At 39.7% G+C, this 27,474-nt stretch overlaps 1 protein-coding gene across 1 annotated transcript; it reads right to left on the minus strand.

Moving 5' to 3' along the window:
- Nucleotides 1-3,217: 3,217 nt before the first annotated feature.
- On the minus strand, nucleotides 3,218-4,473 carry LOC118391666 (insulin-like). The gene is made up of 3 exons (XM_035783173.2): nucleotides 4,403-4,473; nucleotides 3,825-4,011; nucleotides 3,218-3,527 (listed from the first exon to the last, which is right to left on the minus strand). The coding sequence occupies exons 2-3, from the start codon at nucleotides 3,997-3,999 to the stop codon at nucleotides 3,385-3,387; spliced, it is 318 nt and encodes a 105-aa protein (XP_035639066.1). The 5' UTR covers nucleotides 4,000-4,011; nucleotides 4,403-4,473; the 3' UTR covers nucleotides 3,218-3,384.
- Between the last annotated feature and the right edge of the window lie 23,001 nt (nucleotides 4,474-27,474).

Raw genomic sequence — 27,474 nt, forward strand, 5'->3', positions numbered from 1 at the left:
ATACATACATACAGCTTATACTTACTATATACATTTTACGGACACAATCGATTTCACAAAAGTTATATTTAGTTTGTTTTTAGTCCTGGCCTTCCTCTAACCTCTACCTCTCCCATCTATTTCTGATGTCCATCCAGTTTGATTTATACTTGCTATATAACTTCACAAAGTTCTGAACCTATATACATTTTACCGACTCAATATATTTTACATTTGTGTTCTTGTTGTTTTTAGTCTCACCCTTCAGCTCCATTCAACCCCTCCCATCTATCTCTTAACACCATCCATATTGGATTTCTATTTGCCATATATTTTGCTTTACAAATCCTCCAAACAGACCTCACTGAACTCAGCTTCTTCTGCCAGAGAAGTTTGGGGGTTGAAATCACTACATGTTTTGAAGTCACTACATATTGACTCAGGTCATCTGGGGTTTCGACAATACTTATGGATTAGTAAGAGACCGTTTCCAGAGGCCACATATTAAACCAGAGGTCAAAGACTACTGCAAATCCTGTGCTCGCGGTATCCATAGAAACGCACTACTCAAAATAGTTGCTACTTTGTCTCATATACATAGTGACGGACCTTTGGATCTTGTCTGCATGGATTTTCTGTCCATTGAACCAGATTCCAGTAAGACAGCAAATGTCCTAGTCAATACGGATCACTGTATAAAACATGCTTGTATTTCCTACTAAGAATCAGAAATGAACCTTTATGGTGAACCTCAACCTGAGACATCTTGTATATTTGTACAATTGCACTCAGAACGAAGCAACCGGATATTCTCTGTACTTTATCATGTTGGCCGTGAAGCAAGGTTACCTGTAGATCTATGCTTTGGAGTCTCGAGTGATGGTGCATCAGAAAAGTCTGACATAAAGAGTTGCAAGCTGTATTCAAACTCTCAGAGACCACTGCAGGAAAAACAGAACATAGAAAACACAGGAAATGATCAAGATTCGCCAGAGACAGAGTCCTGATACGGAATCTAGGACTGAAAGGAATGCACAAGTTGGCAGATTGCTGGGCCTCTACGCCGCATGTTGTTGAAAGTCAAATGTCAAACTTTTATTTTTACATTTTTAATTTCGCCTTTATTTAACCAGGTAGGCTAGTTGAGAACAAGTTCTCATTTACAACTGCGACCTGGCCAAGATAAAACAAAGTAGTTCTACAAATACAACAACACAGAGTTGCACATGGAATAAACAAAAATACAATCAATAATTCAACTTAACTGCGTTCCGGTTGAAGCCAGAAAATGGAGATGGACCCATCAAAATCCTTCATCGGAATTACCTGTTACTGCTAGCAATGCAAGTGTGCCTAGAATCTGTGGCTGACATTGATCCAACACAGAGTCGAAGAACTCTGCAAAGAAGTTGAAAGAATTGAACAAGCCAGAAGGCTGTACTTCAAGTGAAGAAGAAAAACTGGAAGAGGATGTGAAAAATCCAGAGAAATCTGAAGATGTTGATTCAGAAGATGAAGACAACTTTTCAAGACAGAGAAGATGAAGAAATGTCAGAACCTTTCAGTTTGGATTTAGAATGTAATGACCAGAGAACCTGTGGCGAGGTCAGGAGGAAAGAAAATGAGTCCACTGAAGAAAGTAATGAAGCGGAAGAAGCAACAGAAACAGAGATAAGAATATCTCAAATAACTAAGAAAGCTCCTACACTACTGACCTCTGACACACCTGGAGTTCCTAATGTGATGTGTGCTCCTATAGTGAGACATGTCTCCTTCATATACAAGTGGATTGGGTAATACTCTGAATATCCCTTACATCCCGGTTAGATACTCTAGGCAACAAAAAACAAGGATTGACACATTTCCTGTGTTTGTACATGATGTTCTTTACACTAGTTTACTTGTCATGATGGCATGCTTATTCTGATGAAGCCTGTTGTTTGCATCGCATCAAACACTTGTACTACTTCCATGTGCAAGCTTCAAAGAAACAACATGCCAATAGTTTAAGAATTAGTGTTGGTTTTAATTCTTTAATGTACCATCCACTTAAGTATTTTGACGTTTACATTCACGTGAACGAATGTAAGTTTACGTTCATGTGAACTAATGTAAACGGAGGTAAGTTCAACAAGGCTTCCGTCTGTGGCGAGCATGTAACATGTTAGCGATTTGAACGAACGTTCCTACTTTTTTGTAAGGATTACTGTGGCATTTTAGTGGCAGCAATCCGAACTGAAAATTATACTACATGTAACAGAAAGCCTACATGGTTTCCCAGTAACATTTGTTTTCCCATTCCTTCGCTGAATCATTCGTCTTCTATCGCCATTCATTAAGCTCCAATGCGCGCCAACATTAGCTTGCAAGCTAGATTAAACAGTGTCAGTGGCTGAGTTTTAAGAGTGTACTCTAATACTCGGGGGTTTTATTTATTATTTTTTTATATTGTATTGTATTTCTGATCGTCTTTATTCATAACAGTAATAACACATCCCAGTCAAATTGTATTACGTATGTGTTTGTAATTTTAAATATCTATTAGTAAATATCCCTCGCTTCTCATTTCCCCATAACGAGTCAATTTCATACAAGTTCATCCTTTTCATGATTATTTCCATGCTGATTTATCTGAGCCTTTGGTGAGAGGGTTATATCAGTTTTCTTTTCTTCTAAAAAACAGCCCGATCGATCTGAATCCGGATCACTCAGATCCAGATTAAAAGTTTTGAAAAACTGGGCCCACGTGATTAAGATTTCAGAACTGAGTAATGAATGAATTTTAAAGACAGAAAAATGCATAATAATTAGCAAATACTAAATAAAGTTTCATAAACCAAACACTTGTCTGAGAGTTATAACATGATGGTGAATCAACCAAGCACAGTAGCAAGGTGAATGAAGCTGTGCATAGGCCTATCTCAAAAACACTTACTGATGTTAGCATAATATCTTTGAAAACACTGTAATATTAGTTGATTATGATAAGGTAGACAGTCAAAATAATGCAATACCGGGAGGAAAAAGGGGAACAAAATGGTCATTGTGCAAGGCCGCTCTTAGCTGCATAGTAACACAATCGAGGCAACTAAGAGGACATGATATGAACATGTCTGAATTACCACAATATGCATTTACAATATCATGTAAACTCAAAACCACAACTTGCACAGAAGCCATAGTAGCCTACTCAGAACCTAAGGCCCATTCACAAAAGGAAAACTCAAAGTCCTTGCTAATTTCATATAACTTTATTTTCTGGGGAAAATAAATAAATAAAAAATAAAACCCGTGTAGACCTTTCCTTGTTTGCACTCCATGTTTGCAAATCTTTGAAGTAAGATGCTGTCTCTGAGAATTTGAGCGTGGCAGTGGGTGAACGCAGGGTAAGTGGTCCGACAGGTCTCAGTTGCAGTAGTTTTGCAGGTCGAAGATGTTGCAGGGCTTGTGACAGCACTGCTCTACAATACCTCTCTTTACCATCATCTCCGTCTGGTCTTTGAAGGGGTACTCTTCGTTCTCCTTTGCTGATTTTGGAGAGAGGAACCCTGCAAGAGGAGAAAAATATATTGAGTGAGTGCTATAGCACAACATAAACCAGCATATGTTGTATGGACTACTGTATATGCCTTTCGCTGTATCTCATCATTGCCTTCACATTCATTTCAATATTTGTAGGTTATACATTGTTCCACAACATTGTTATTCATAGTGACCAAGAGTTTCCTACATGCCATTTCTACACACACACAAAAACAGTAAAGTAGCTTGTGGTCTTAGATCAAGTTCAGTTGTCGAGCAGCTATGAAGTCTTTTGAATTCAGACAGTGTTAGAGGTGTCTTGCCTATAAGGGGATCCACATCTCTCTTTGGGGTGTAAAAGAATCCTTTCTCTCCACACACCAGATAGAGGGCGTCCACCAGGTGAGAGCCACACAGGTGCTGGGCAGCTGCAGCGTCTACCCCGGGGGAGAGCGCCAGCAACACCAGCAGAGATGCAGCTTGGAGCCAGAAGGCCATGGTGATGGTAGGCTGGATGAGGGAAACACAATGAAACAGATAAGTTCACACTGCTTACAGTACACTATGGGAGCTTCATGCAATGCATGAGAACAATCTCTATTCTAGTTCTTGGATTGATATAACTCATTTTGTGTAATGCTGACGACCCATATCCTGTTGATATATTGTCATTCAGTATGTTCTAAAATAAACCATATCCCTACATCAACAAAACTACAGTTATTGGGTTCTAGATGAAGTAAAGTACATAGTATATAGAAATACATTTGTTCAACAAAAACGATAAGAGTTCTGAGGCATTTTCATATTCTAGTTGCATTTACATCCCCAAGATCTACCACGCTAACCCTACTGTCGTTCCCAATCCTCCAGTGAAACGCATAGACCCCCAAGCTCTTGCCTATGGAGTTGGTGGTGGTGAAGAAGCTCTGTAGAAGAATAGCAAAAATGCTGAGGGAATAATTAGTTGAGGCAGAACACCAGGTCCTCCCCCCATTTATACCCCTGGAGCAGACGGGTCTCGGAACAAGGGCCTGTGGTCTTTGCCAGTGTCAGCGAAAAAAAGAGAAGTCTCTCAATGAAATCAAATGGTAAGTGGCAATTCAGTTGTTCGCCTCGTTAGGCATGTTTGTCTTACTAAGTGACATTAGTGGACCAAGCAGAGGGCCAGTGAATCGGACATAACTGATGTGACCTGTGTCTGAGATATACAGACGATTCCAGGGATTGATGACCTGCGTATGGTCGACCTGCTCCTGATTCAGCTATGCTAAAGAGCATATGAGGTGTTTGTTTGAAGAAGATAGTGAGAGACAGCTGGTGGCTCAATGAGTGTCCTTTGCATCAGTTTTTGGAGGTGAAGGTCCTGTTGTGATGTTAGTGGGATATTTCCTGTTGACACATTGCCCATTAACAGAGTCAGCTAATTTTGTGACAACTTTTTCCATGATGCACTCACTAAGTTCTTGTCATGACTAGCTTTACAATGACGGCAATATAAAAAAAAAATATTCTTGGATCAGTCAGTGTGACGAGAAATGAACTTTCCAAGAACATTCATTTGTATAATGTTTCAATGTAGTTGTCATAACTACGTTTAGTTGGTTTTGATGAGGCAACAGCAATATTGACCCAACAACCTCCAGTATTCTGATGAAAAGGTGTGCAGTGCATAATATTTTATTCTGTTTTTGTCGGGCCTCCTTCTATATTGCACAATATTATCCCCAAAATGCGACAATTGTATTCTAACAGAGCTAAAACTACTGCAAGTGGGCTGCATTGCATCAGCATCCCCTCCAGTAGTACTGCTGAGTACCAGCAGGTGTTACACTTGTCTCACAGAACACAACCTTTGACTCCCCCCTCCTCTCTCAAGTCTGCTCTCAGTACAAATGATGGCTAAAGGTTCTATGGATTTTTTTTGTATATATTATAATATACTGCTCATACCAAAAATAATGTTGTTGTTCTTTACTTGTACTTGTGGCCAAATCATACATTTGAGAAAAAACACTGAGTAGAACCCCATCTGTTAAAAAAAACACAAATTGCTTGAATAATGCGATCATCCTCTTTGGCCGAGACAGTATGTGATTGGCCCAGAGCTTTAAAAATGTTTTCACTTTTTTTTGTCCCGAAATGGTCGCCTAAAATGGTCAGGATGCTGTGTCATGATCCCCGGCAGGTTTTGTCTAGTTCCCGGTTTGTCCCGAAGACGTCCCTGAGGACGTTTTTAGGACATTCTTGGGATGATCTGTCATGGTCCCCTGTAGGTTTTGTCTAGTTCCTGGTTTGTTCAAGGGAAATCCTCCTCTTAGAATGTTCTATCATGGTCCCGTGGAGGTTTTTGTCTAGTTCCCGGCTTGTTCCGGGGACATCACCTGTTGGTCGTAACGAAACATACTCTCCCCACCCAAAAAAAGGTTGAACTTTATTTGGATAGTCCGGATTTTCCATCTGTAGATGTTCTACATATGGTCATACTATCAACAAACTATCTGTTGATAAGCAACTGCTGGCTAAGGTTACAGTTAGGGTTAGGTTTATAATAAGGTTTAGGTTAAGGTTAGGGCTAGGGTTAGGGTAAGGGTTACGTTTAGGGTTAGGATAAGGGTTAAGATTAGGGTTAGAACCAGGGTTAGGGATAGCAGATAATTAGTTGAAATGTTACTAATAGTCTGAAGAGCATCTACAGATGGACTATCCAAAGAATGTGTTACCAAAACCACATTCTATCTAGGGCACAGCCATCCTAGCTTCATTATAGGTGACCCCTTGTTACTGTTGCCAAGCCCATCAAGGCCCTGAATGGTGAACCACTGATCAATTCATGGTTTAGTTTTCAACTTACATACTACATTTGATACACTTTGACATACATTATTAGATTTGTGTTTATTTATTCAATAATTATTATTCAGCATTTTGAGATTTCCTAAACTTTGCACATGTTAAAAATACACTTAAAGACCCAGCACAGTCAAAAGCATGATATCCTGTAGTTTATATGTATTTCCACACTATGTTGGAATAATACTATTAAATACTAGAAAATTATGATAATGCCCTTTTAGTATAAGAGGCCTGAAATTTCAGCTTATATTGTTGCGATGGAGTTTTGGCCTGGTTGGTGATGTCACCAGGTGGTAAATTAGGTAAAGACAGTGAGTTCCAAACCTCTCTGCCAATAACAGCTAGTTTTCAGTTTTCCTCTCCCAAGTCAAACCACTCCCAGACAGTCCTATGAAATTATTGCTTGAGATATTGGTGTTTGTTAAGAAGCTATTTGTGTTTCTTTTTGACTATTGTAATTGAAAACAATCACAGGAAGGTACATAACCCCCTAGTGTCAATCTAAGTAACATAATTAAAAAAGGTCCCCATTAAATCTGTCAGTTTAAGTTAGAGATATATTTTTTTGCGTTGGATGAGTCTCAATCCACTACATCCGTCGATATCGCACTTCCGCATCTGCGTTAAAAGGTGGCAGAGCTAGAGCGGTGTTTGTCAGACCACGAGACATCCCAGAAATCGGTCTTCTTGTGAAAACGTTTGTAGAGTCTGAATGGTTTCACCTACAAACTATTAACTACCACTCTCACGATGGTGGTCTCCATTTTGCTCTACGACCCCCACAAGTGTGCCTAACGTGCTTAGGATGTCCCCTGTTTGCTAGGTAGATCTTTCTTGAGACAGGCTCAGGAGTGCACACTCACTGCACACAAAAAAAGCTAGCTAGCAAAGCCAAGCTATTCGCAGCTGGTGTCAGAAAAAGGACAAAGTATATGAAGCAACTTTCTCGCCAGTCACTTATATTTGAAATTATGCCGTTTGAAAGAGTTGGCCTGCTGGCAGTTAACTGTTGATATAGGTGGAAGCAGTAGCTAGATAGCTGGCTTCACGAACAGTGACAAACCAAAGGACAGAAATGACTCAGGGTATGCATGTCTCATTGACAATTTTTACCAGTACATACCCAAACCACTATGTTGTTTTCTAACCGGCCAAGCAGGGGCACTGAGAAAAGCTGCTTTTTATCATCATTAATTATAATGTTTTAATACATTTGAGGTAATATTCCATTAAAAAAAATATGGAACACTCAACAAATACTTTAAGACATTGTCGAAAGCTCAAGGACTAGAGTCTCAATTGAGTTCTCAAAAATGACATTTTCTCAAACCATCATAGTCGGGTACAGTATGTGCTTAAAGGCCAATAAAGCCCATTAGGTTGTCTTTCCGAAGGACTCAGACTTCACGAAAGCCATTAAGCCTGACTGATGTGCTTTATGAAATGAGTTCAGGGAGAGAGAACAAAAAGTAGACTTTTGTTATAAGTTTCAAAAGCGGTGTCTGATAACAATGGGCAAGATTAATAATGTTTGTTCTTTAAAGTGCTGGCAGTCTTATGAACATAATGAACAGCGTAATGTAAGGAGGACAGAACTATAAATGTTTTTCTGCAAGAAAAATGTGCTTGATAATCACTGGGTTGATTAATGTACTCTATCTCACAGTGAGACCAGAGTACAGAGGCTCATCTTTAATGTTTAAATTTTGTCTTGAAAGCTCAAACTGAGCAGCGCCTGTAATTTAGCACCGCTCTTGTGATGTGTGGCTGATTAGTGTGTGGGCATGACATCTTGTAAAAGAAAAGAAAGAAGAGTGGATTAAAATTATACCTACACTCTGAGAAAAAAAGGTGCCATAGGAGCACCCTTTGAAGAACCCTTTTTGGTTCTTGGTAGAACCCTTTTGAGTTCCATGTAGAACCCTTTCCACAGAGGGTTCTACCTGGAACGCAAAACAGTTCTACCTGGAACCAAAAAGGGTTCTACCTGGAACCAAAACAATTTATCCTATGGGGACAGCCGAAGAACCCGCTTGGAACAAAAACAATTCTAAGTGTATTTTAGATTAGGTTTACATTTTCTAAGAACAACATTTTTTAACACTTAAACTGCCGACCCTCACTACACCCCTTACTACGTCAATGAGCAGACAATTTTACTGCAAAATTTTAACATCTAATAAACACATTTAATATACATCTAATAAATCATATTTTGGTTGTGTTTCTGGAGGTCTTGGGTAACATAATATATATTTCAAGGAACACAATAGTATTTTCATTCGTTTATTTTACTGTAGGTGATCTGTTACCCGTGCTCAGATGTGGAGCACAATGGAACAGCGATTCCACAGCTCATATCTTCCATTTTTTGGGTTATTTGGCAAAGGTAAGTGTTTTGGAAACCTCAGAATCTGCTTTTGTCCTCTTCTCTTGCTTATAACACAAATTCTGTTCTCGATATTGAAGTTCTGACACCATATGTCTGTTAAATAGACTTATATAGAAAAAGAGGGCTGCATGACTTAAAGAATTGCAGAGATACTTACATTTTAAATTCATACGCTGTCAAAATGACTTCATCAAAATGACTTCATCTTCTAGTGCAAAACTCTCAAGTGTAAAACAGCAAACAAACTATAAAAAACAGGGAAGATTTGCTCCCTGATCTTACTAGTAGTCCTGTTAGAGTACAGTAGAGTACAGTACAGTTCATGTGAAACTTCCTTCATCATGTTTTCCAATAATGCTCGGTGTATAGCTGATTGTTTACCTTGGAGGCTTTCTAGGATGGTAGAAGAATGATAGGATGTTCTAGGATGTTAACAGGCTTATGGAGATGACCAGAAGTTGGAATATTCTTCAGCTGTGGAACATTTGCATGTACAGAACATGCATCCTCAGAGATGCTATGTGGGGATATTACCTCCACCATTGTCCACGTGAAATATAATGTCCTTAACTTGGATCTCTGTGCTTGAGAACATAACAATAATGAGGTTAACCCTCTGGTCCTGTTAGTGACAGTGGGCATGAATGTACAGTATGAGAGACTACAGTAATATAATGTGGATGTGAGTTCAGCCCATGGCAGCCTGTGTCAATTCCAAGAATACCTGTTCTGTTATTTGTATGTCAGAGATTACTGCAGAGTAGCAAATGGTGGAAAAGGATGAGAGACAGCTCAACTCAATATCCTGAAGGAATGGTTTAATAGTAATACAGGCTACATGTTGATTTACATTAATTTCAAATAGACTTTCAAAAGTTTTAAAATCCAATTTAATTAATATAATGCTTGGCATGAAACAAGAGGAAGCCCCACACAAACCTTTTGGGACAAAAGATGGACTTAAATGCTACTTTATTAATTAATTCAAGGGCAGATTGGATAAGGTTATACATAATTACTTGTTGAAATGGAACGTGGCTTTTATAAATGGGACTAACCAGGTGGAGCCAAATATTTACAAATCTCTAATTGAAATGAAATAGACATTTTGAGTAATGACTGTTTAAGCAATCATTTCAATTGTATTTTATTTTTATGTGATTCAACATTTCAGTTGCACCAAAAGTTCAAAAGTGTTTATGCTTGCCCTCCCTTACCATGTAATGAAGACACACTCAGGATCCACTGGTCTTTATATACTACTTCTGAATGAAGTTCTGAAATGAGAGAAAGAGATGGGTTGAAAGGAACTCTGATTATATAGTTGGGTAGAGTCATTGGCACCAAGGAATCTGTGAAATGTCATTACTGTATGCTCTGTTCTACTAAAGTAGCCAACTGTAAGTGATACAATGATTTCCTATGTCTTTACGTCCTGTCATTTTCTTATTTCCAACTTGAGTAACTAAAATGATCCTACACGATATGAAATAGTTCTCTGGGTGATATACTTCTGTTTTTGTCCCTTTCCTTATGTGTCATATGTGGCTCTAGATTACCTTATGTGATCAGGTCAAAATATAGCATAGGCATTTACATGGCATCACATTTTTCTGATGAGAGAGAGGGAGAGGTGGAGAGAGAGAGATGGAGTGCTCTATTTTTAGCTGGTGCTAAGGAGGCGCAAGTGTCAAGCGCACGTTAGCTGCAATTGTGTCATGTAAAAACGGGCGCACTGGTATTTTCCACCCCTTACACCAGATTCGGCAATTTACCTGTCTAACATCATCTCGCTTGAGCTGAGGTGGGAGGGGTGGCAATATTTAAAGTGTGTCCTTAAAAACAAAAGTGCCGATTTAATGCAGTGCTCATTATTCACAAGTGAGAAAAAAAAGAAACCTGTACACTGCTCTTGCTAGTATCACTGCTGTCATGACGCTGCCCTCTTTGGGTACAGCGAGCACTACCCCCCTCCCTCTGCACCAGCCCTTTTCTATGCACCATTCCCCCTGCCTCCCTGTCTCCTACACCCAGGCTGCTGTGGTCAGAGAGGTCTTAAATTCCTGGAGGAGATTATCTCCTCATGGCCACAGTATAGAGAGAGAGTGAGTTTTCATAGAGAGAACAACAGAATTTCTTCCAAATCACAGAACTTGAGGTCCGAACAAAATGTATGTTCTGGAGAAGGTATAAAAGATCGGTGAAGAATCCAGCTACGAACTGGTCCATTTGGTACAATTTTGTGAAACTCATGGGAGACAATACGGCCACATTACCATAATGCTGTTTATACAATAGCCTCAGTTATGAGGTTTACATCTAATTGTTATATAAGATGAATGAGGATGACACTGTTTGTGAAAATGTGATTTTGGACTGTTTAAGGAAGGAAACTCCAAATCCCTTTGGAGTTTAACTAAATCAGAGGACCGCCCATGAGCACAGTTATGGTCTGGCGTCATGGGACAGGCCCTTTTCTGCTCTTCCGAATAAAACCCCCACCCGGGTTTTCTATCACCAGACCAGCTTACCTCGATAACGAGAGGGCCAAGGTTTGAGAGGAGACCATAAACCTAAGTATAAGCTAAGGTTTGTGTAGATGGCTGAATCTTTTAACCATACCACAAGATTAAACTCTTAGACTATCGATACTGACAGAATAACAACAAGTCTTTGATATTAATTACTAGTCTGCAGCTAGGAATTCGGTATCATTAAACACGAAGACCGACAACCGCAGAAACATCTATTCTATAACGACATGAATGAACGCCACTCTGAACTATTCATTCTAACCTCGACAGAGAGAGAGAGAGAGAGAGCGGACAACACTCCAACAGAAACAAACTTTTCAACAGAGATTCCAACGACACAGTGACATAAATATACAGTGGGGCAAAAAAGTATTTAGTCAGCCACCAATTGTGCAAGTTCTCCCACTTAAAAAGATGAGAGAGGCCTGTAATTTTCATCATAGGTACACTTCAACTATGACAGACAAAATGAAAAAAAAAATCCAGAAAATCACATTGTAGGATTTTTTATTAATTTATTTGCAAATTATGGTGGAAAATAAGTATTTGGTCACCTACAAACAAGCAAGATTTCTGAATCTCACAGACCTGTAACTTCTTCTTTAAGAGGCTCCTCTGTCCTCCACTCGTTACCTGTATTAATGGCACCTGTTTGAACTTGTTATCAGTATAAAAGACACCTGTCCACAACCTCAAACAGTCACACTCCAAACTCCACTATGGCCAAGACCAAAGAGCTGTCAAAGGACACCAGAAACAAAATTGTAGACCTGCACCAGGCTGGGAAGACTGAATTTGCAATAGGTAAGCAGCTTGGTTTGAAGAAATCAACTGTGGGAGCAATTATTAGGAAATGGAAGACATACAAGACCACTTACAATCTCCCTCGATCTGGGGCTCCAGGCAAGATCTCACCCCGTGGGGTCAAAATGATCACAAGAACGGTGAGCAAAAATCCCAGAACCACATGGTGGGACCTAATGAATGACCTGCAGAGAGCTGGGACCACAGTAACAAAGCCTACCATCAGTAACACACTACGCCGCCAGGGACTCAAATCCTGCAGTGCCAGACGTGTCCCCCTGCTTAAGCCAGTACATGTCCAGGCCCGTCTGAAGTTTTCTAGAGAGCATTTGGATGATCCAGAAGAAGATTGGGAGAATGTCATATGGTCAGATGAAACCAAAATATAACTTGTGTTTGGAGGACAAAGAATGCTGAGTTGCATCCAAAGAACACCATACCTACTGTGAAGCATGGGGGTGGAAACATCATGCTTTGGGGCTGTTTTTCTGCAAAGGGACCAGGACAACTCATCCGTGTAAAGAAAGAATGAATAGGGCCATGTATCGTGAGATTTTTACTGAAAACCTCCTTCCATCAGCAAGGGCATTGAAGATGAAACGTGGCTGGGTCTTTCAGCATGACAATGATCCCAAACACACCGCCCGGGCAACGAAGGAGTGGCTTCGTAAGAAGCATTTCAAGGTCCTGGAGTGGCCTAGCCAGTCTCCAGATCTCAACCCCATAGAAAATCTTTGGAGGGAGTTGAAAGTCTGTGTTGCCCAGCAACAGCCCCAAAACATCACTGAGGAGATCTGCATGGAGGAATGGGCCAAAATACCAGCAACAGTGTGTGAAAACCTTGTGAAGACTTACAGAAAACGTTTGACCTCTGTCATTGCCAACAAAGGGTATATAACAAAGTATTGAGATAAACTTTTGTTATTGACCAAATACTTATTTTCCACCATAATTTGGAAATAAATTCATAGAAAATCCTACAATGTGATTTTCTGGATTTTTTTCCCTCATTTTGTCTGTCATAGTTGAAGTGTACCTATGATGAAAGTTACAGTGGGAGAACTTGCACAATTGGTGGCTGAATAAATACCTTTTTGCCCCACTGTATATATTGATTGCAATTATTCCTGAATGAGTGAGCGTTCACATGCAAAGGATTAGCATTTCAATTGTTATAATTATCTACTCTGTAGTGCCTTCTCAGCTAACCCCCACTCCCCTTTTGTCTAACAAGCAGCCATGCCAGTTTAGCCCACTAGGGCACATTCTCCTATAATTTCCTTGTATCTACTGTTTGTTATGCATTTCTGTGAATTACTTAGTTAGTAAATAAATTATTTTAAGACAATTAATGTATGGATGACTCATAGTGAAGACTGGGTTCGTGCAGATAACCAACAATTTACAACGTTTGGAATGAGACTAACGTGAGGTAAATAATAATTCATTAATTCGAAGACTAATTGATCAGATATTAAAATATCTGAAAGTTATATGAGGAAAATTCTAACTTTGTAATCTTAATATTTTCCTTGGTGCCCCGACTTCCTAGTTAATTACAGTTACATGATTAATCAGTTTAATCTCGTAATAATAATTACAGAGAGTTATTTGTTAAATAAGTCTTCAGTTTTAATGATGCCAAAGACACGACACTGCTCTTTATCAAGCTTTTTGTATCGGCCTCAAGACCTTCATCTAAGCTCTGAAATAGACCTTGAGGCTGATACATAAAACCTTAACAAAGAGCAATGATACTAGCAAGAGCAGTGTGCGGGTTTGTTCTTTTTTCTCATCTTATTCAACTGTTACCATGCACCTGCAACAAATGTTGAATCATTATTCACAATTCAAATACCTGCCTTTCGCTTGTTCAAGCAGGCTATCCATCCCCATTATCAAAGAGCGCCCCTCATCTGATTACCAAAGACACGCTCCTCCAAACTACTGTATTCAGTCCTCCTATAATGCCATACCAACGGTACACAGGCAACGATACAATTGACAGGAGCCTAGTATTTTGTATAGTGTGATTGTTATTAGTAAAGACATTTAGGCCTACCTGTCCACACAGTGCCATGGAACGAGATAAGCGATTTAAGATATCATGCTTCTGACTCGTGCCATTTTTTTGTTGTTGATTAAACAACAAACTCATTAGAAAGATTCACCTTCCATGGGTTTATGGTGAGTACGTCCATGGGTTTATGGTGAGTACGTCCATGGGTTTATGGTGAGTACGTCCATGGGTTTATGGTGAGTACGTCCATGGGTTTATGGTGAGTACGTCCATGGGTTTATGGTGAGTACGTTAATGGGTTTATGGTGAGTACGTCCATGGGTTTATGGTGAGTACGTCCATGGGTTTATGGTGAGTACGTCCATGGCTCGATTGGAAGCAAAATGTACTCTGCTATTTCTGGAAATGCCGGAATATGATCTGTAAGATAGTTCCATGATGTTTATAAAAAAAACTACATTTGCGATCAGCACATTCAGCCTTTCTCTTTATATTGGATCTTTATCCAGCAAATGTTGGGATGTGCATAAAACTGTTTGGATGTGTGTAAAACAATCCATTATCTAAGTTGCCTTGTCTTTACTATATGCCCACGGGGAGCAATTTTGGTGCCTGTAACTGTATTTAGACATAGACTATTCAAAACAAGTTATTGTTTTGTTTTTAATATAATTTGATTGGAATTATACACTGTCTTTTAAGGCTGTATAAATAGCCTAGTAAATTTAATCTTGCTTATTGATTACGTTTGGCATGTCCAGACTACGATTTGCAGTAGGCCTACCCCTTATATCACTGCTCATGCCATAGTGTAACGGCTGTTGGAAGGAGAGGACCAAGGTGCAGAGTGGTATGTGTCCATATTTATTTCATGAACACAGCAATAACAAAAATTACAAAGAGAACGACCGAAACAGTTCTGGCTGGTGCAGACACACAACAGAAAACAACTACCCACAAATCATAGTGGGAACACAGGCTACGTAAGTATGGTTCTCAATCAGACGCAACGATTGACAGCTGCCTGTGATTGGGAACCATACCAGGCCAAAAGCAGAAATACAAAACATAGAACAAAAACATAGAATGCCCACCCCAACTCACGCCCTGACCAAACTAAAATAGAGACATAAAAAAGGAACGTGACACATAGCCTATGTTGAACAATGTATTTCAATTTTGAAGCAATGCAGTTAGAACAATGTGGACTGCAAACATGTTCAACATATTTAGCAAATATGGGACAGGCTATTTAACGAACTAGGCTATGACAGACTAGCATTCTTACTGGAGTTGATGACAATGCAATGTTTGGAATGCATGGGTTTCCAAGCTGTGTGCCAGTAGTTCAGACAGACAGCTTGGTGCATTCAACATGTCAATACCTCTCATAAATACAAGTAGTGATGAAGTCAATCTCTCCTCCACTTTGAGCCAAGAGAGATTGACATGCATATGATTAACATTAGCTCTCTGTGTACATCCAACGGCCAGCCATGTTGCCCTGTTCTGAGCCAATTGCATATGGATGACACGTCCGCATGTACATATCTCTCTCTCCTGGCTCTATTTTAATAAACCTACCGCAATGATAAATCTTAGTGCTGGTGGTAGCGCTATAGGTTCGGGGGTGTGTCAAAAATAATTTTGCTATTTTCATAAGCTGAATTATGGGCACAGTAGCTGGCAGTGGCGCTAAAGGGCTGGGTTTTGATGAATTAATATGTTGTGGGCTTGTCAAGGCTTGGCCCCTCATTGACCAATCAGAATGTGCTCCATGGCTAAATATGCGGTTGCTTCACGTTGTGTATTTAGGGTCTTTTAAACAAGACATGCCACAAGAGGTCTCTTCACAGTCCCCAAGACTATGGGAGGCGCACAGTACTACATAAATCCATGACTACATGGAACTCTACTCCACATCAAGTAACTGATGCAAGTAGTAAAATTAGATTTTTTTAAAACTGATAAAAAACACCTTATGGAACAGTGGGGACTGTGAAGCAACACAAACATAGGCACACACACATGCATACACATGATAACCTACGCAGTATACACATGGATTTAGTACTGTAGATACGTGCTAGATACGTGGTAGTGGTGGAGTAGGGGCCTGAGGGCACACAGTGTGTTGTGAAATCTGTGAATGTATTGTAATGTTTATAAAATTGTATTAACTGCCTTCATTTTGCTGGACCCCAGGAAGGCACCAGGAAAGCAAAGCATCAATAGAGGACTAAGATTGAGTCGTACTACATAGGCGCCGACGCTCGTTGGATGTTGCAGGGCTTGCAAATTATTACAGACTACAAAGGGAAGCACAGCCGAGAGCTGCCCAGTGACACGAGCCTACTAGATGAGCTAAATAACTTCTATGCTCACTCCGAGGCAAGTAACACTGAAACATGCATGAGAGCATCAGCTGTTCCGCACGACTGTGTGATCACACTCTCCGCAGCCATGTGGGTAAGACTCACACAAGTCAACATTCACAAGGTCGCAGGGCCAGACGGATTATCAGGACGTGTACTCAAACAATCAAATGCATTCATAAAGCCCTTCTTGCATCACCAACAAACTAACATGGTCCAAGCATACCAAGACAGTCGTGAAGAGGGCACAACAACCCCCCAGCAAACTGAAAAGATTTGGCATGGGTCCTCAGATCCTCTAAAGGTTTGATGGGTTGCATCACTACCTGGTATGGAAACTGCTCAGCCTCCGACCGCAAGGCACTACAGAGGGTAGTGTGTACCGCCCAGTACATCACTGGGGCCAAGCTTCCTGCCATCCAGGACCTCTATACCAGGCTGTGTCAGAGGAAGGCTCTAAAAATTGTCAAAGACCCCAGCCACCCAGTCATAGATGATTCTCTCTGCTACCGCACGGCAAGCCGTACCGGAGCAAAAGGTTTAGGTCCAAAAGGCTCCAAAATAGCTTCTAACCCTAAGCCATAAGACCTCTGAATAGCTAATAAAATGGCTACCCAGACGATTTTAATTGGCCCCCAAAAGTTGAGATTTTTGGTTCCAACCACTGTGTCTTTGTGAGATGCAGAATAGGTGAACGGATGATCTCCACATGTGTGTTTCCCACCGTGAAGCACAGAGGAGGAGGTGTGATAGTGTGGGGGTGCTTTACTGGTGACACTGTCTGTGATTTATTTAGAATTCAAGGCACACTTAACCAGTATGACAACCACAGCATTCTGCTGCTACCACAGCAGTCATCTGGTTTGCGCTTAGTGGGACTATCATTTGATTTTCAACAGGACAATGACCCAACACACCTCCAGGCTGTGTAAGGTCTATTTGACAAAGAAGGACAGTGATGGAGTGCTGTATAAGATGACCTGGCCTCAACAATCACATGACCTCAACCCAATGGAGAGTGATTGGGATGAGTTGGACTGCAGAGTGAAGGAAAAGCAGCCAACACATGCTCAGAATATTTGGGAATTCATTCAAGACTGTTGGAAAAGCATTCCAGGTGAAACTGGTTGAGAGAATTCCAAGAGTGTGTAAAGCTGTCGTCAAGGCAAAAGGTGGCTAATTTGAATAATCTCAAATGTAACATATATTTTGATTTGTTTAACACTTTTTTGGTTCCTACATGATTCCGTATGTGTTATTTCATAGTTTTTACTTTTGACTGGCACTGTATATACATATATACACAGGTTCTAATGGTGTGTATAGACGGGTGTGTGTATATGTGTGTATATAGGCAGGATATGAATAGAAAATTAGTGTTCAGCAGTAGTTATAAAGGATGAGCCATGACTAGAATGCAGTATATCCAAATAAAGTGGGTAAAACAGTGTGTAAACATTATTCAAGTGACGAGTGTTTTTGGTTACTACATGAATCCATGTGTTATTTCATTTTTTTAATGTCTTGACTATTATTCTACAATGTAGAAAATAGTACAAATAAATATAAACCCTAGGAAAGGATAGGTGTGTCCAAATGTTTGACTGGTACTGTACTTTCTACACTACCTGTCAAAAGTTTGGACTCACCTACTCATTCAAGGGTTTTTCTTTATTTGTACTATTTTTCCAAATATTTCCAGTTCTGATTGATAAAACATGTTTACAATCAGAACATTTTACCGTTGACAGCAGCAGATATGGACAAAGCTTGAAAATGGACCTACCTTTGCCGTGTGCTGTCACACTTACAAGTAAATACAAATTATTACTGTATTGAAGTCGTCTCTTTCATTCTTCGAGTTGACAGTTTCTACATTAGAACAATAGACTGAAGTTTTAATTGGCTTTGAAAAAACTCAACACAACAGTCAGTGCTTTGAACTGCAAAGGTTGAATAATTCAATATTCATTTTGAACTTTGGTGATAGATAACATGTTTTCAAACAAAACAAGACACGCACAAAAATCTCTCTTTCAACATGTAAATGGTTAATGTGTCGTTAATTGTCTGGCATACGCAACCGTTTGATGGAGGATATTATAATACCAGATCAGAGAAAGAAGATAAAACAGCAGAACATTTATTAATAAGCATCTTGCATTTGGGCTAAATTATCACTCCCACATTGCACACAGTAACTAAGATAATTTAATGATATTATTTCATATCATTGGATCTCTCCATTTAAAGGGATTGGCATTTTTATATATAATGATAATCATTGGATTCTGCCCAGGGGTTTAATCAGAAATAATGTGTCTGTGTTCCAAAAGCTAAATGACAAATGTATCATAGATTAGAGAGATGGGCTAAGGCTATTATAGATGGTTTGAAGGGCAGGTATATGACTTCAGGGAAGTAGTTGCAGGAATGTTGTTGATCATGTTATTCTGCACAATAATCTCCATAGTGGGTGAGGAGACTGTGATTGGCATTTCATCAATACCAGGAACTTGTGATGATGACTCCTACAGTATATGAGAGATTTGTTCCTGTCAACATTTCCTCTTTTCAAGATCTGCTGCAGTTGCGATAAAGGTTGTAACAAAATTTGAACTGCCTGAACTTATAAGAGGTCACTCAATTACCTTACCTAAGCCAAATGTGTACAGTATGACCTTAGATGTCATTGGGTTATTTTGCTTTAGGCCCATGCTTTCTTGATTTCATTGAATCCATTCTCAGTCCTTGGTAGCCTTCAAAGTGGCGCTCTTTGTTTAGCCGCATATTCTGGATTTACAGTAAATTAGATTATCAAGCGTGTATCAGATGCTCTTGTGGGTCTTGTGAATGTAATACTACTGTAATTAGTCATCATGGACTCATAAGTATCAACATGTCTTTGTCAATGCTGCTTGATTATTCAGAGTCGTTCCACAACTTCCACAGTGATTAGAGTTCTGCTTAAACTTGCTTGGCAAGATGTGACTAAGTAACTGAGAGATTTATTTTGACAGCCTCAAGGTGACTTCACACTACAGGATCTCTATCTAATACATTTTTTCTTCAGGTTGAGACAGAAAGTCAGTGACTTTAGCAGCATACCCAAAACAGACTATCTAGGTAAATGATCTCAGTATCACTTTATGATTTGCATATAGATGGCACATTTCTGGGAAGTTAAGCACCTAATGCCTCAGACTGTAAATGTACCCATTTTAGGACTGTTTTCTTACCTGCCGTTATTTTGACGCAGCTTGATTATATTTTCAGATATCTCATTTGGAGAAGAAATATGGTTAGGTTGTTTTTTTGTCAAACTTGCACATATGTACAGTATATATTTGTCTTGTCAGACTACAACAGCAAGGGGAGATTAATGTTAGCTGCTTACTCTTAACTATCATTGGTGCTACAGTATACTGCTGTAATACTATCTTAACTATTTTAATACTATGTTGTTTGCTATTCATTTTTATATTTCAAGAAAACGAATTGATGTTCATCCTCATATTCCAGTGTTCTGCAGTATTTAAACTGGCAATCCAAATTAGGCCATCAGTGCGACTCAGCTTTCCATGATGAGGCTCGCTTTCACTTGGCATTCTGCTGTTGGCCATCTTTCTTAAGTGTCAGGGAATTGAGTAGACTTCAAGGAGCCTATCATCAATGATTTTCAGCACATCAAATGAGAATTTTCCCTCACCCCCACCCTCTTCTCTCGCTCCCTTTTCTCTCGCTCCCTTTCCTTTTCCTTCGACATCTCTCTTTACCCTCTCCTTAGCCCTGTAGATTGACATTGTGCAGCTTGACCATTTTAATCAAGCACTTAACATACTTTTAATTTAGAAAGGAAGTGACATTGAGAACAGGCTGTCCTTAAATCCAGGTCCATCACTGCAGAATTTGTCTTTCTTCTAGGTTAGATGTCACAGTCACTGATCAGTCACTGAAGTCAGGATATATTTTGTGATATATTACGAGGTCAACACACAGACAGGGCAGCATGAGAGGAACGTACCATTGATTAAAGCATTAGTAGCTTTCCATGACCAATTTTGTTGAACAGCTTCATTCTAACATGGACGTATGACAGGAAACAGATAGAAATGTCAGAAAGGGAGGTTTTTTCAAATGTCCAATTTCACAACTTGGTTTGTAACAGTGCTACCTTTCAAAGGGTCAACTCTGTACTTTGTTTTACAAGAGGACTGGCAAGAAATGTCTGTTTGCATGGCAAATGGTTGCTAAAGGAGTTTTCAAGTTTATCTTTTGAGTCTGAAGTCCTCTGACATACAGTACGTCCACAAGTGATTAAGACTTGTGACATTGCCAGAGTCATGCTTGCCCTAAAGTCAATTGGATCATTTAACATTTTAGTCACTATCCAAAAATAATTCACAGTTGTTCTACACTGCAAGCTAAAACCACTGGAAAATGTTGGGCTATTGTCCTTGCAGTATAGACACTGTGAGATTTCAAACAGACAGGTACACAACAGGCTGAACTTTTTGCTCTGACACGTATTGAGAGAGTGTTTACCGCAACAGAAACCATTCTCCAGCAGAGAGAAATGAGCAGGTGTACATTTTGTGTCCGTTATCATTTTCCCAGTTACACTTGAGCTGAATTCTCCAAGAAAACCATATTGTTTCCATTGGTTAGATATTGATTGGACTCCTCAAACCTATTACATCTTCAGCACTATTATGCTTGCCTGAGGAAGCAAAGTCATTTCACAGCTTGTGTTGTAAATGCTAAAGTAAGCTGCATTTAATGTAGCTCTGCCTGTCCAAGTTCATTGCCTGAGGGGTTAGTCTGGTGTACTCTACAGAAATCTCTATTTAACTGGGCAAAGATGGCTGCTTACTCTCATAAGGCCAGCATTGTGGTGGATGGTGGCAGGGCCGGCACTGGTGTCCCAGGGGACTTAGGTGAGAGCTTGGTTCTGGTAAACCATTCTAGTATACAGTACTTGGACAGTAGCATTAACAATGAGTACTGGAATAGGCCTACACACATTAGGTTCAAATATGTATTCTGGAGCAGAATTGAAATCATTATTAAATTAAAGCCACAAAATGCCAGCTGATTTTCATAAAGCTGAGGGATGGGGCTACAGAAATGTAACCACTCGTGAATACATGGAGCCATGGATGCAATTAATAATTGTCCATTAGATCATCATTAACATTTTGGGTGATCAAGACTATTCAGAATTTCCTTTGCAGATGACACTATTTTAATCCTGTGTGTGTTGGGTAGTTTCATTTGGTTTCATTTACAGGTGCAACAGTCTACTCTCACCACGTGACCATCTCAAAATTACCATTGAAAAGTAGTACATATTGCAACCCTTAAAAAGAACAGTGATCAATAATGATCAGCTGACAGCTGGCAAACTAGCTAAGTAACTCCTCTTCCTCTTCACTGCACCCGACGGGTATGGCCTTTTATTATACGCCATTACAGACGCATACCCAAGCCTCCTCCTCCTTGTCGTTCTCTCACCAGCAGCACCACTTCTGTGTAACCTGCACCCATCCATCCCACTCCCTAACGCCATGTCCGCAACTCTCCGCTGGCTGGCGCAGTTTGCATGAGGGCCACCTGAACTTGCAACCACAATCTCCCGGACACAAAATTGCCAGGGAGACAATGGTCCGGGTCGGCCCTGCATGGTGGCATGCCATTAATTTAATACCCTTGCCTGCTGAATAATACCAAACCCTTATTGGCTGTATGTCTCTGATGACTCAGGACATGCCTTCTCTTTCATGTGTAGCCTAGTAGAGTCCACCCTGGTAAACACTGCTATCATGCAGCAGTAACTATGCCACTGGACCAATTCCCCACAGTGCTAAAGGCCTGGAGGGTAATAACCTAGTACATTCCCAGAGCCAAGCAGAAGACAGAAGATGACGGATTGTTTCCCCACCGAGGTCCAGCAGCAATTCCTTAACAGGCCTCCCATGCTCCTCTCAGAGATACTGTATCTCTGTGCTGCAGGCAGGGTCTGAACAGCTGGCCGTTTTGTAGTCTTATCTCCTAGCCTTCCCTATCTACTCCTACAGTATTTGCATTATTTTATCCCCTTCCATAGACAAGATTGCTTTTTTGTTCAGGCAATTAGAGGAGTGCAGCATCACGCTGTTCTTCTGATTAACGTATGTCCACTCCCCCCTCCTCCAGATGGACTATGCTGGAGTGTAACCTGAGTTTAGCTGTCAACTGTAGCCTACCTGTATACTATATGGCATTGCAGGTCATACGTAAAGTAGGCTAATCTCGGTTATCCCAGAATAAAAATCTCATGTAATTTGGGTACCATTTATGTTTACATAGTCTGTCCACAAGATTATATGTAAAGTAGATCTGGATTCTTGTTCATGATGATGCTGACTTTATTGAATATGTTCATCCTGTGTCATATGTAATGGCATACAGATGTTGGAATAGACAGACCTTCCATCCACACAACATTTACATGTATATGATTATGTGATACTATGTCGATACTTGGATTGATTTAAAAAAGTAAAAAAGCATTATCTAGCTCTAGTTGGCTGTACCTGCGCCAAAACCGCTCTCCATCTACGTTTGAAATAGTGAGCCAATCTGTTTTCCGCACTTTTATTTCCAAGACTGATCAAAACACATTTCCCTCATGCTCTCCCTTGTCTCTCTGCAGCAGACATATAGTGAGCAATAGGTTTGGAACATCAAATCGCAGTAAAATCTCCATATCGACTCGCTATACATGTAGAAATGTGAGAATCGCAATACCAATTTGAACTTGACAATATAAGGTTATATCTGCAATCCAATCACAAGCCTGAACAAATACAAATACCATCTCCATCTTTGCCACCTCCCTCTAAGTATGGTATAGGCTAGTCTAGCCAGCAATAATTGCAGGCAAGCAAAAAAACAACACTGTCAGAGTGTAAATGATGTTGTCACATTATTGTTCAGTAATGACCGTAATTCTGATTAACATAATACATTTCTTAAGGTATTTGATGACGTGTTCTTCTGACTCTGTCTTGGTAAAATAGTGTTATTGTATCATTTATGTATTCAAATAGCTGCAGTTTTCTTAAAAACTGAACATGTCTAATTCAGAAGTGTCAAATGGAACCCAGATTGACATTTCAGAGCCATAAGGTTCTATTTGTGATTCCACCCCCTAAAAAAACAAATGTCTCAGGATTTCTATACTCTGCACAGTAAGTCCCTTTAAAAAAATAATTCACTACAAAACATTTCTGAGATCTGAGAACATTTCTGTGAAAACTTTGAGGCTCAATATCTCAGAACTACAGTGGCAAGAAAAAAGTATATGAACCCTTTGGAATTACCTGGACTTCTGCATAAACTGGTCACAACAATAGACAAACACAGTCTGTTTAACTAATAACACACAAACAATTATACGTTTTCATGTCTTTATTGAACACACGTGTAAACACTCATAGTGCAGGGTGGGAAAAGTATGTGAACCCTTGGTTTTAATAAGTGGTTGACCCTCCTTTTGCAGCAAGAACCTCAACCAAATGTTTTCTGTAGTTGTGGATCAGACCTGCACAAAGGTCAGGAGAAGTTCTGGACCATTCCTCTTTACAAAACTGTTTCAGTTCAGCAATATTCTTGGGATGTCTGGTGTGAACCGCTCTCGAGGTCATGCCACAGAATTTCAACCGAGTTGAGGTCAGGACTCTGACTGGGCCACTCCAGAGGACGTATTTTCTTCTGTTGAAGCCATTCTGTTGTTGATTTACTTCTGTGTTTTGAGTTGTTGTCCTGTTGCATCACACAACTTCTGTTGAGCTTCAATTGGCGGACAGATAGCTTTACATTCACTTGAAAAATGTCTTGATAAACTTGGGAATTCACTTTTCCATCGATGATAGCAAGCTGTCCATGCTCTGAGGCAGCAAATCAGCTCCAAACCATGATGCTTCACCATACTTTACAGTTGGGATGAGGTTTTGACGTTGGTGTGCTGTGCCTGTTTTTATCCACACATAGTGTTGTGTGTTCCTTCCAAACAACTCAACGTTAGTTTCATCTGTCCACAGAATATTTTGCCAGTAGTGCTCTGGAACATCCAGATGCTCTTTTGCGAACAAAGCAGTTAACCCACTGTTCCTGGGCCGTCATTGAAAATAAGAATTTGTTCTTAACTGACTTGCCTAGTAAAACAAAATATATATAAATAAAAATGGAATATTCTGAGCTGTGTTCTGCAGCCATCTTTGCAGGATGGCCACTCCTAGGGAGAGGAGCAAAAGTGCTGAACTTTCTCCATTTATAGACTTATCGTGGACTGATGAACATCAATGCTTTTAGAGGTACCTTTGTAACCCTTTCCAGCTTTATGCAAGTCAACAATTCTTAATCTTAAATCTTCAGAGATCTCTTTTGTTCAAGACATGGTTCACATCAGGCAATGCTTCTTGTGAATAGCAAACTCAAATTTTGTGAGTGTTTTTTATGGGGCAGGGCAGCTCTAACCAACATCTCCAATCTCGTCTCAATGATTTTACTCCAGGTTAGCTGACTCCTGACTCCAATTAGCTTTTGGAGAAGTCATTAGCCTAGCGGTTCACATACTTTTCCCAACCTACAGTACACTAGCTAGTGTTTAAATGGTGTATTCAATATAAATATGAAAAATGCAATAATTTGTGTGTTATTAGTTTAAGCAGACTGTGTTTTGTCTGTTGTTGTGATTTAGGTGAAGATCAGATCTAATTTTATGACCAATTTATGCAGAAATCAAGGTAATTTCAAAGGGTTCACATACTTTTTCTTGCCACTGTTTGCTTTGCACAGATAGAACCTTACAGTTCACGATGGATAGTGGTTCATGGAAAACACACAGTAACAGTAACTCTGAAAATGACAACATGTGCAATTTAAAGAGATATGCTAGATCAGCTTTCCTGCGGACATGGAATGGGATTGAGCAGCATGGAGGACAGACAGGTTTATGACTGCTTTCTACATGACCTTGGGTGGTTAACATTCACATACCAAGGCGATATCCACACTTTATCTTTATGGCAGGTAGTTTCCGTCTGTGTACCTAAGAACAGTAATCAATGTCGGTGTACGTTATACTTAATCTCTTAATTTCTATTCAATTATGATCTTCACAGATGCAGCAGTGATACATTTTTTTTGCATTAATGATGAGACCACAAGCAAATGTGCTGCGGAAGAGAGCATCTGCATACAGATACAGAGAAGAACCCTGACTGCCATCATTCAAAAGGATACCAATTAGTTAGTCATGTATTGCTATATAGCTGTGTGTGTATGTGTGCGTGGATGTGTGTGGGTCAAAAGCAGATCTGCTGCAGTGGAACTGCTACACGTGTCCTCCTTGCCTGACAGCAGCCAGTCCCCCAATGAATCATTTTGCGAGAGATGAATGATACAGCAGACACAGGCAGTGGCATTGAACGCTTGTCTTGTTAACCAAGCGTTGTCTCTTGGACACAGAAATCAGTAGACTCCACAAAAGGGTCTAATTAGTGATAAGGGAAAACAACAATGATGCCATCATAAATTACAGATGTCTTCTTTCTAGTGTGTATCTCTGTCTGCTTTTGCCTGTTCTCCCTTCTTTTCTCACTATTCTTCTCTGGGCAGGCCCCTAAAGATGAGGAAGACTGAACAATAAATTAAATTAATGTTAGCCTTTTCTCAATCATTCATCATTCCAATAAAATGATTAGAGCTGTTGTAAGTACATAGTTAAAAGCGAAAGCATAATAGACCCATTAAAAAGTAATTAAAGCCATCTCAGCATGAAGGTCTATTCTGTGTGGGGTGGAGGGGCTTTCCTATATAGAATGGTTCCACTTAGCACACATCATGTGGATTAGCTCCCTTCTCCTGGACCATGGGGATGAATTGAGAGGCAACGTCAACTGTTTGCGACAGGGGACAGTTGTAAATTAGAAAACAATAAATAAAAGGGTGTGAGAAATGACTTAGTTCAGACATACACCTTGAAAACTGGGTCAAGAAAGCAGTTGCTCTATCTCTATAGCGGAAATGGAACAGGGAGAAAATAGGGTAAAGTTTAGCTTTAATACATTTCCTGTTGAGAGCAGGACGGTTTAGAACATCCCCAGGCTTTCCGTTTCAGTTGCATTTTATTAAAGCAATATTATAGCATGAATTTCCTTATATATATTGTTATTGCCAGTATTGTCAAGGGGAAACATAATTTCTGCTTTCTTTGGTTTGTTTTTGCAAAGGATGGGGCCATACTTGGATCAAGGTTGAAAATGAATGATAGTGCTTCTGTATGGGTGGCATGAGGTTTATCATGTACACATGAGAGAAAGAGAGCTCAGTGTTGTTGTCCTCAAATGCCTTGATGATGTATTAATGGTTAGGTGCTTCTAAAAAGGTTGTTTATTTAAATGGAAGATGGTATTACAGAGACGGTTGTTCTTTAATGAGAGAGAGAGAGAGAGAGAGAGAGCGATCCTAACGAGCTGCTGGGTCATTAAAGACGTAAGCAGCTTGATTCGTTATTTCATCTCTTATTTAAGATGGACCAAGCTGCAAGATTGCCATTTTAATTACACTGACTTTTTTATATTCACGGACCTCAGTGGAGGGTATTTAATCTATGTCTAGGATTTACTAAAATTGTTGTTGTTTTTTAGACTAACATTAGATCAGGATGTCAAGTGTACAACTATAACGTCTGTCTGTATTTTTCTACTTGTGTAGATGAGTTGTCTGTTGCGTAATTCATACTAATGTTTGAGTCATCATGTCTGCTGTAAGCAGGTTCTGCAAGCAGGATCAAAAGTAATTGACAGATGAATCAGGTATTTTGATCGAGCAGTCAAAGTAAAATGTTTGCAAGTGGTGGATCAAAAACTCTGGTGTCATTCCTACACCTATCAAGTCTAATTGAACTAATTGCGTTGGCTTCTGTAAACATAATTTGATGTTGAT

The sequence above is a fragment of the Oncorhynchus keta genome, chromosome 12 (assembly GCF_023373465.1).
Source record: "Oncorhynchus keta strain PuntledgeMale-10-30-2019 chromosome 12, Oket_V2, whole genome shotgun sequence".
Taxonomy (NCBI): Eukaryota; Metazoa; Chordata; class Actinopteri; order Salmoniformes; family Salmonidae; genus Oncorhynchus; species Oncorhynchus keta.

Excerpts from the sequence above, each read along its gene's own strand:
- LOC118391666 (XM_035783173.2), bottom strand. The coding sequence starts at position 3,999 with ATGGCCTTCTGGCTCCAAGCTGCATCTCTGCTGGTGTTGCTGGCGCTC. Across the intron at positions 3,528-3,824 it reads AGATGTGGATCCCCTTATAG|GGTTCCTCTCTCCAAAATCA; the intron begins GCAAGACACCTC and ends CTCCTCTTGCAG.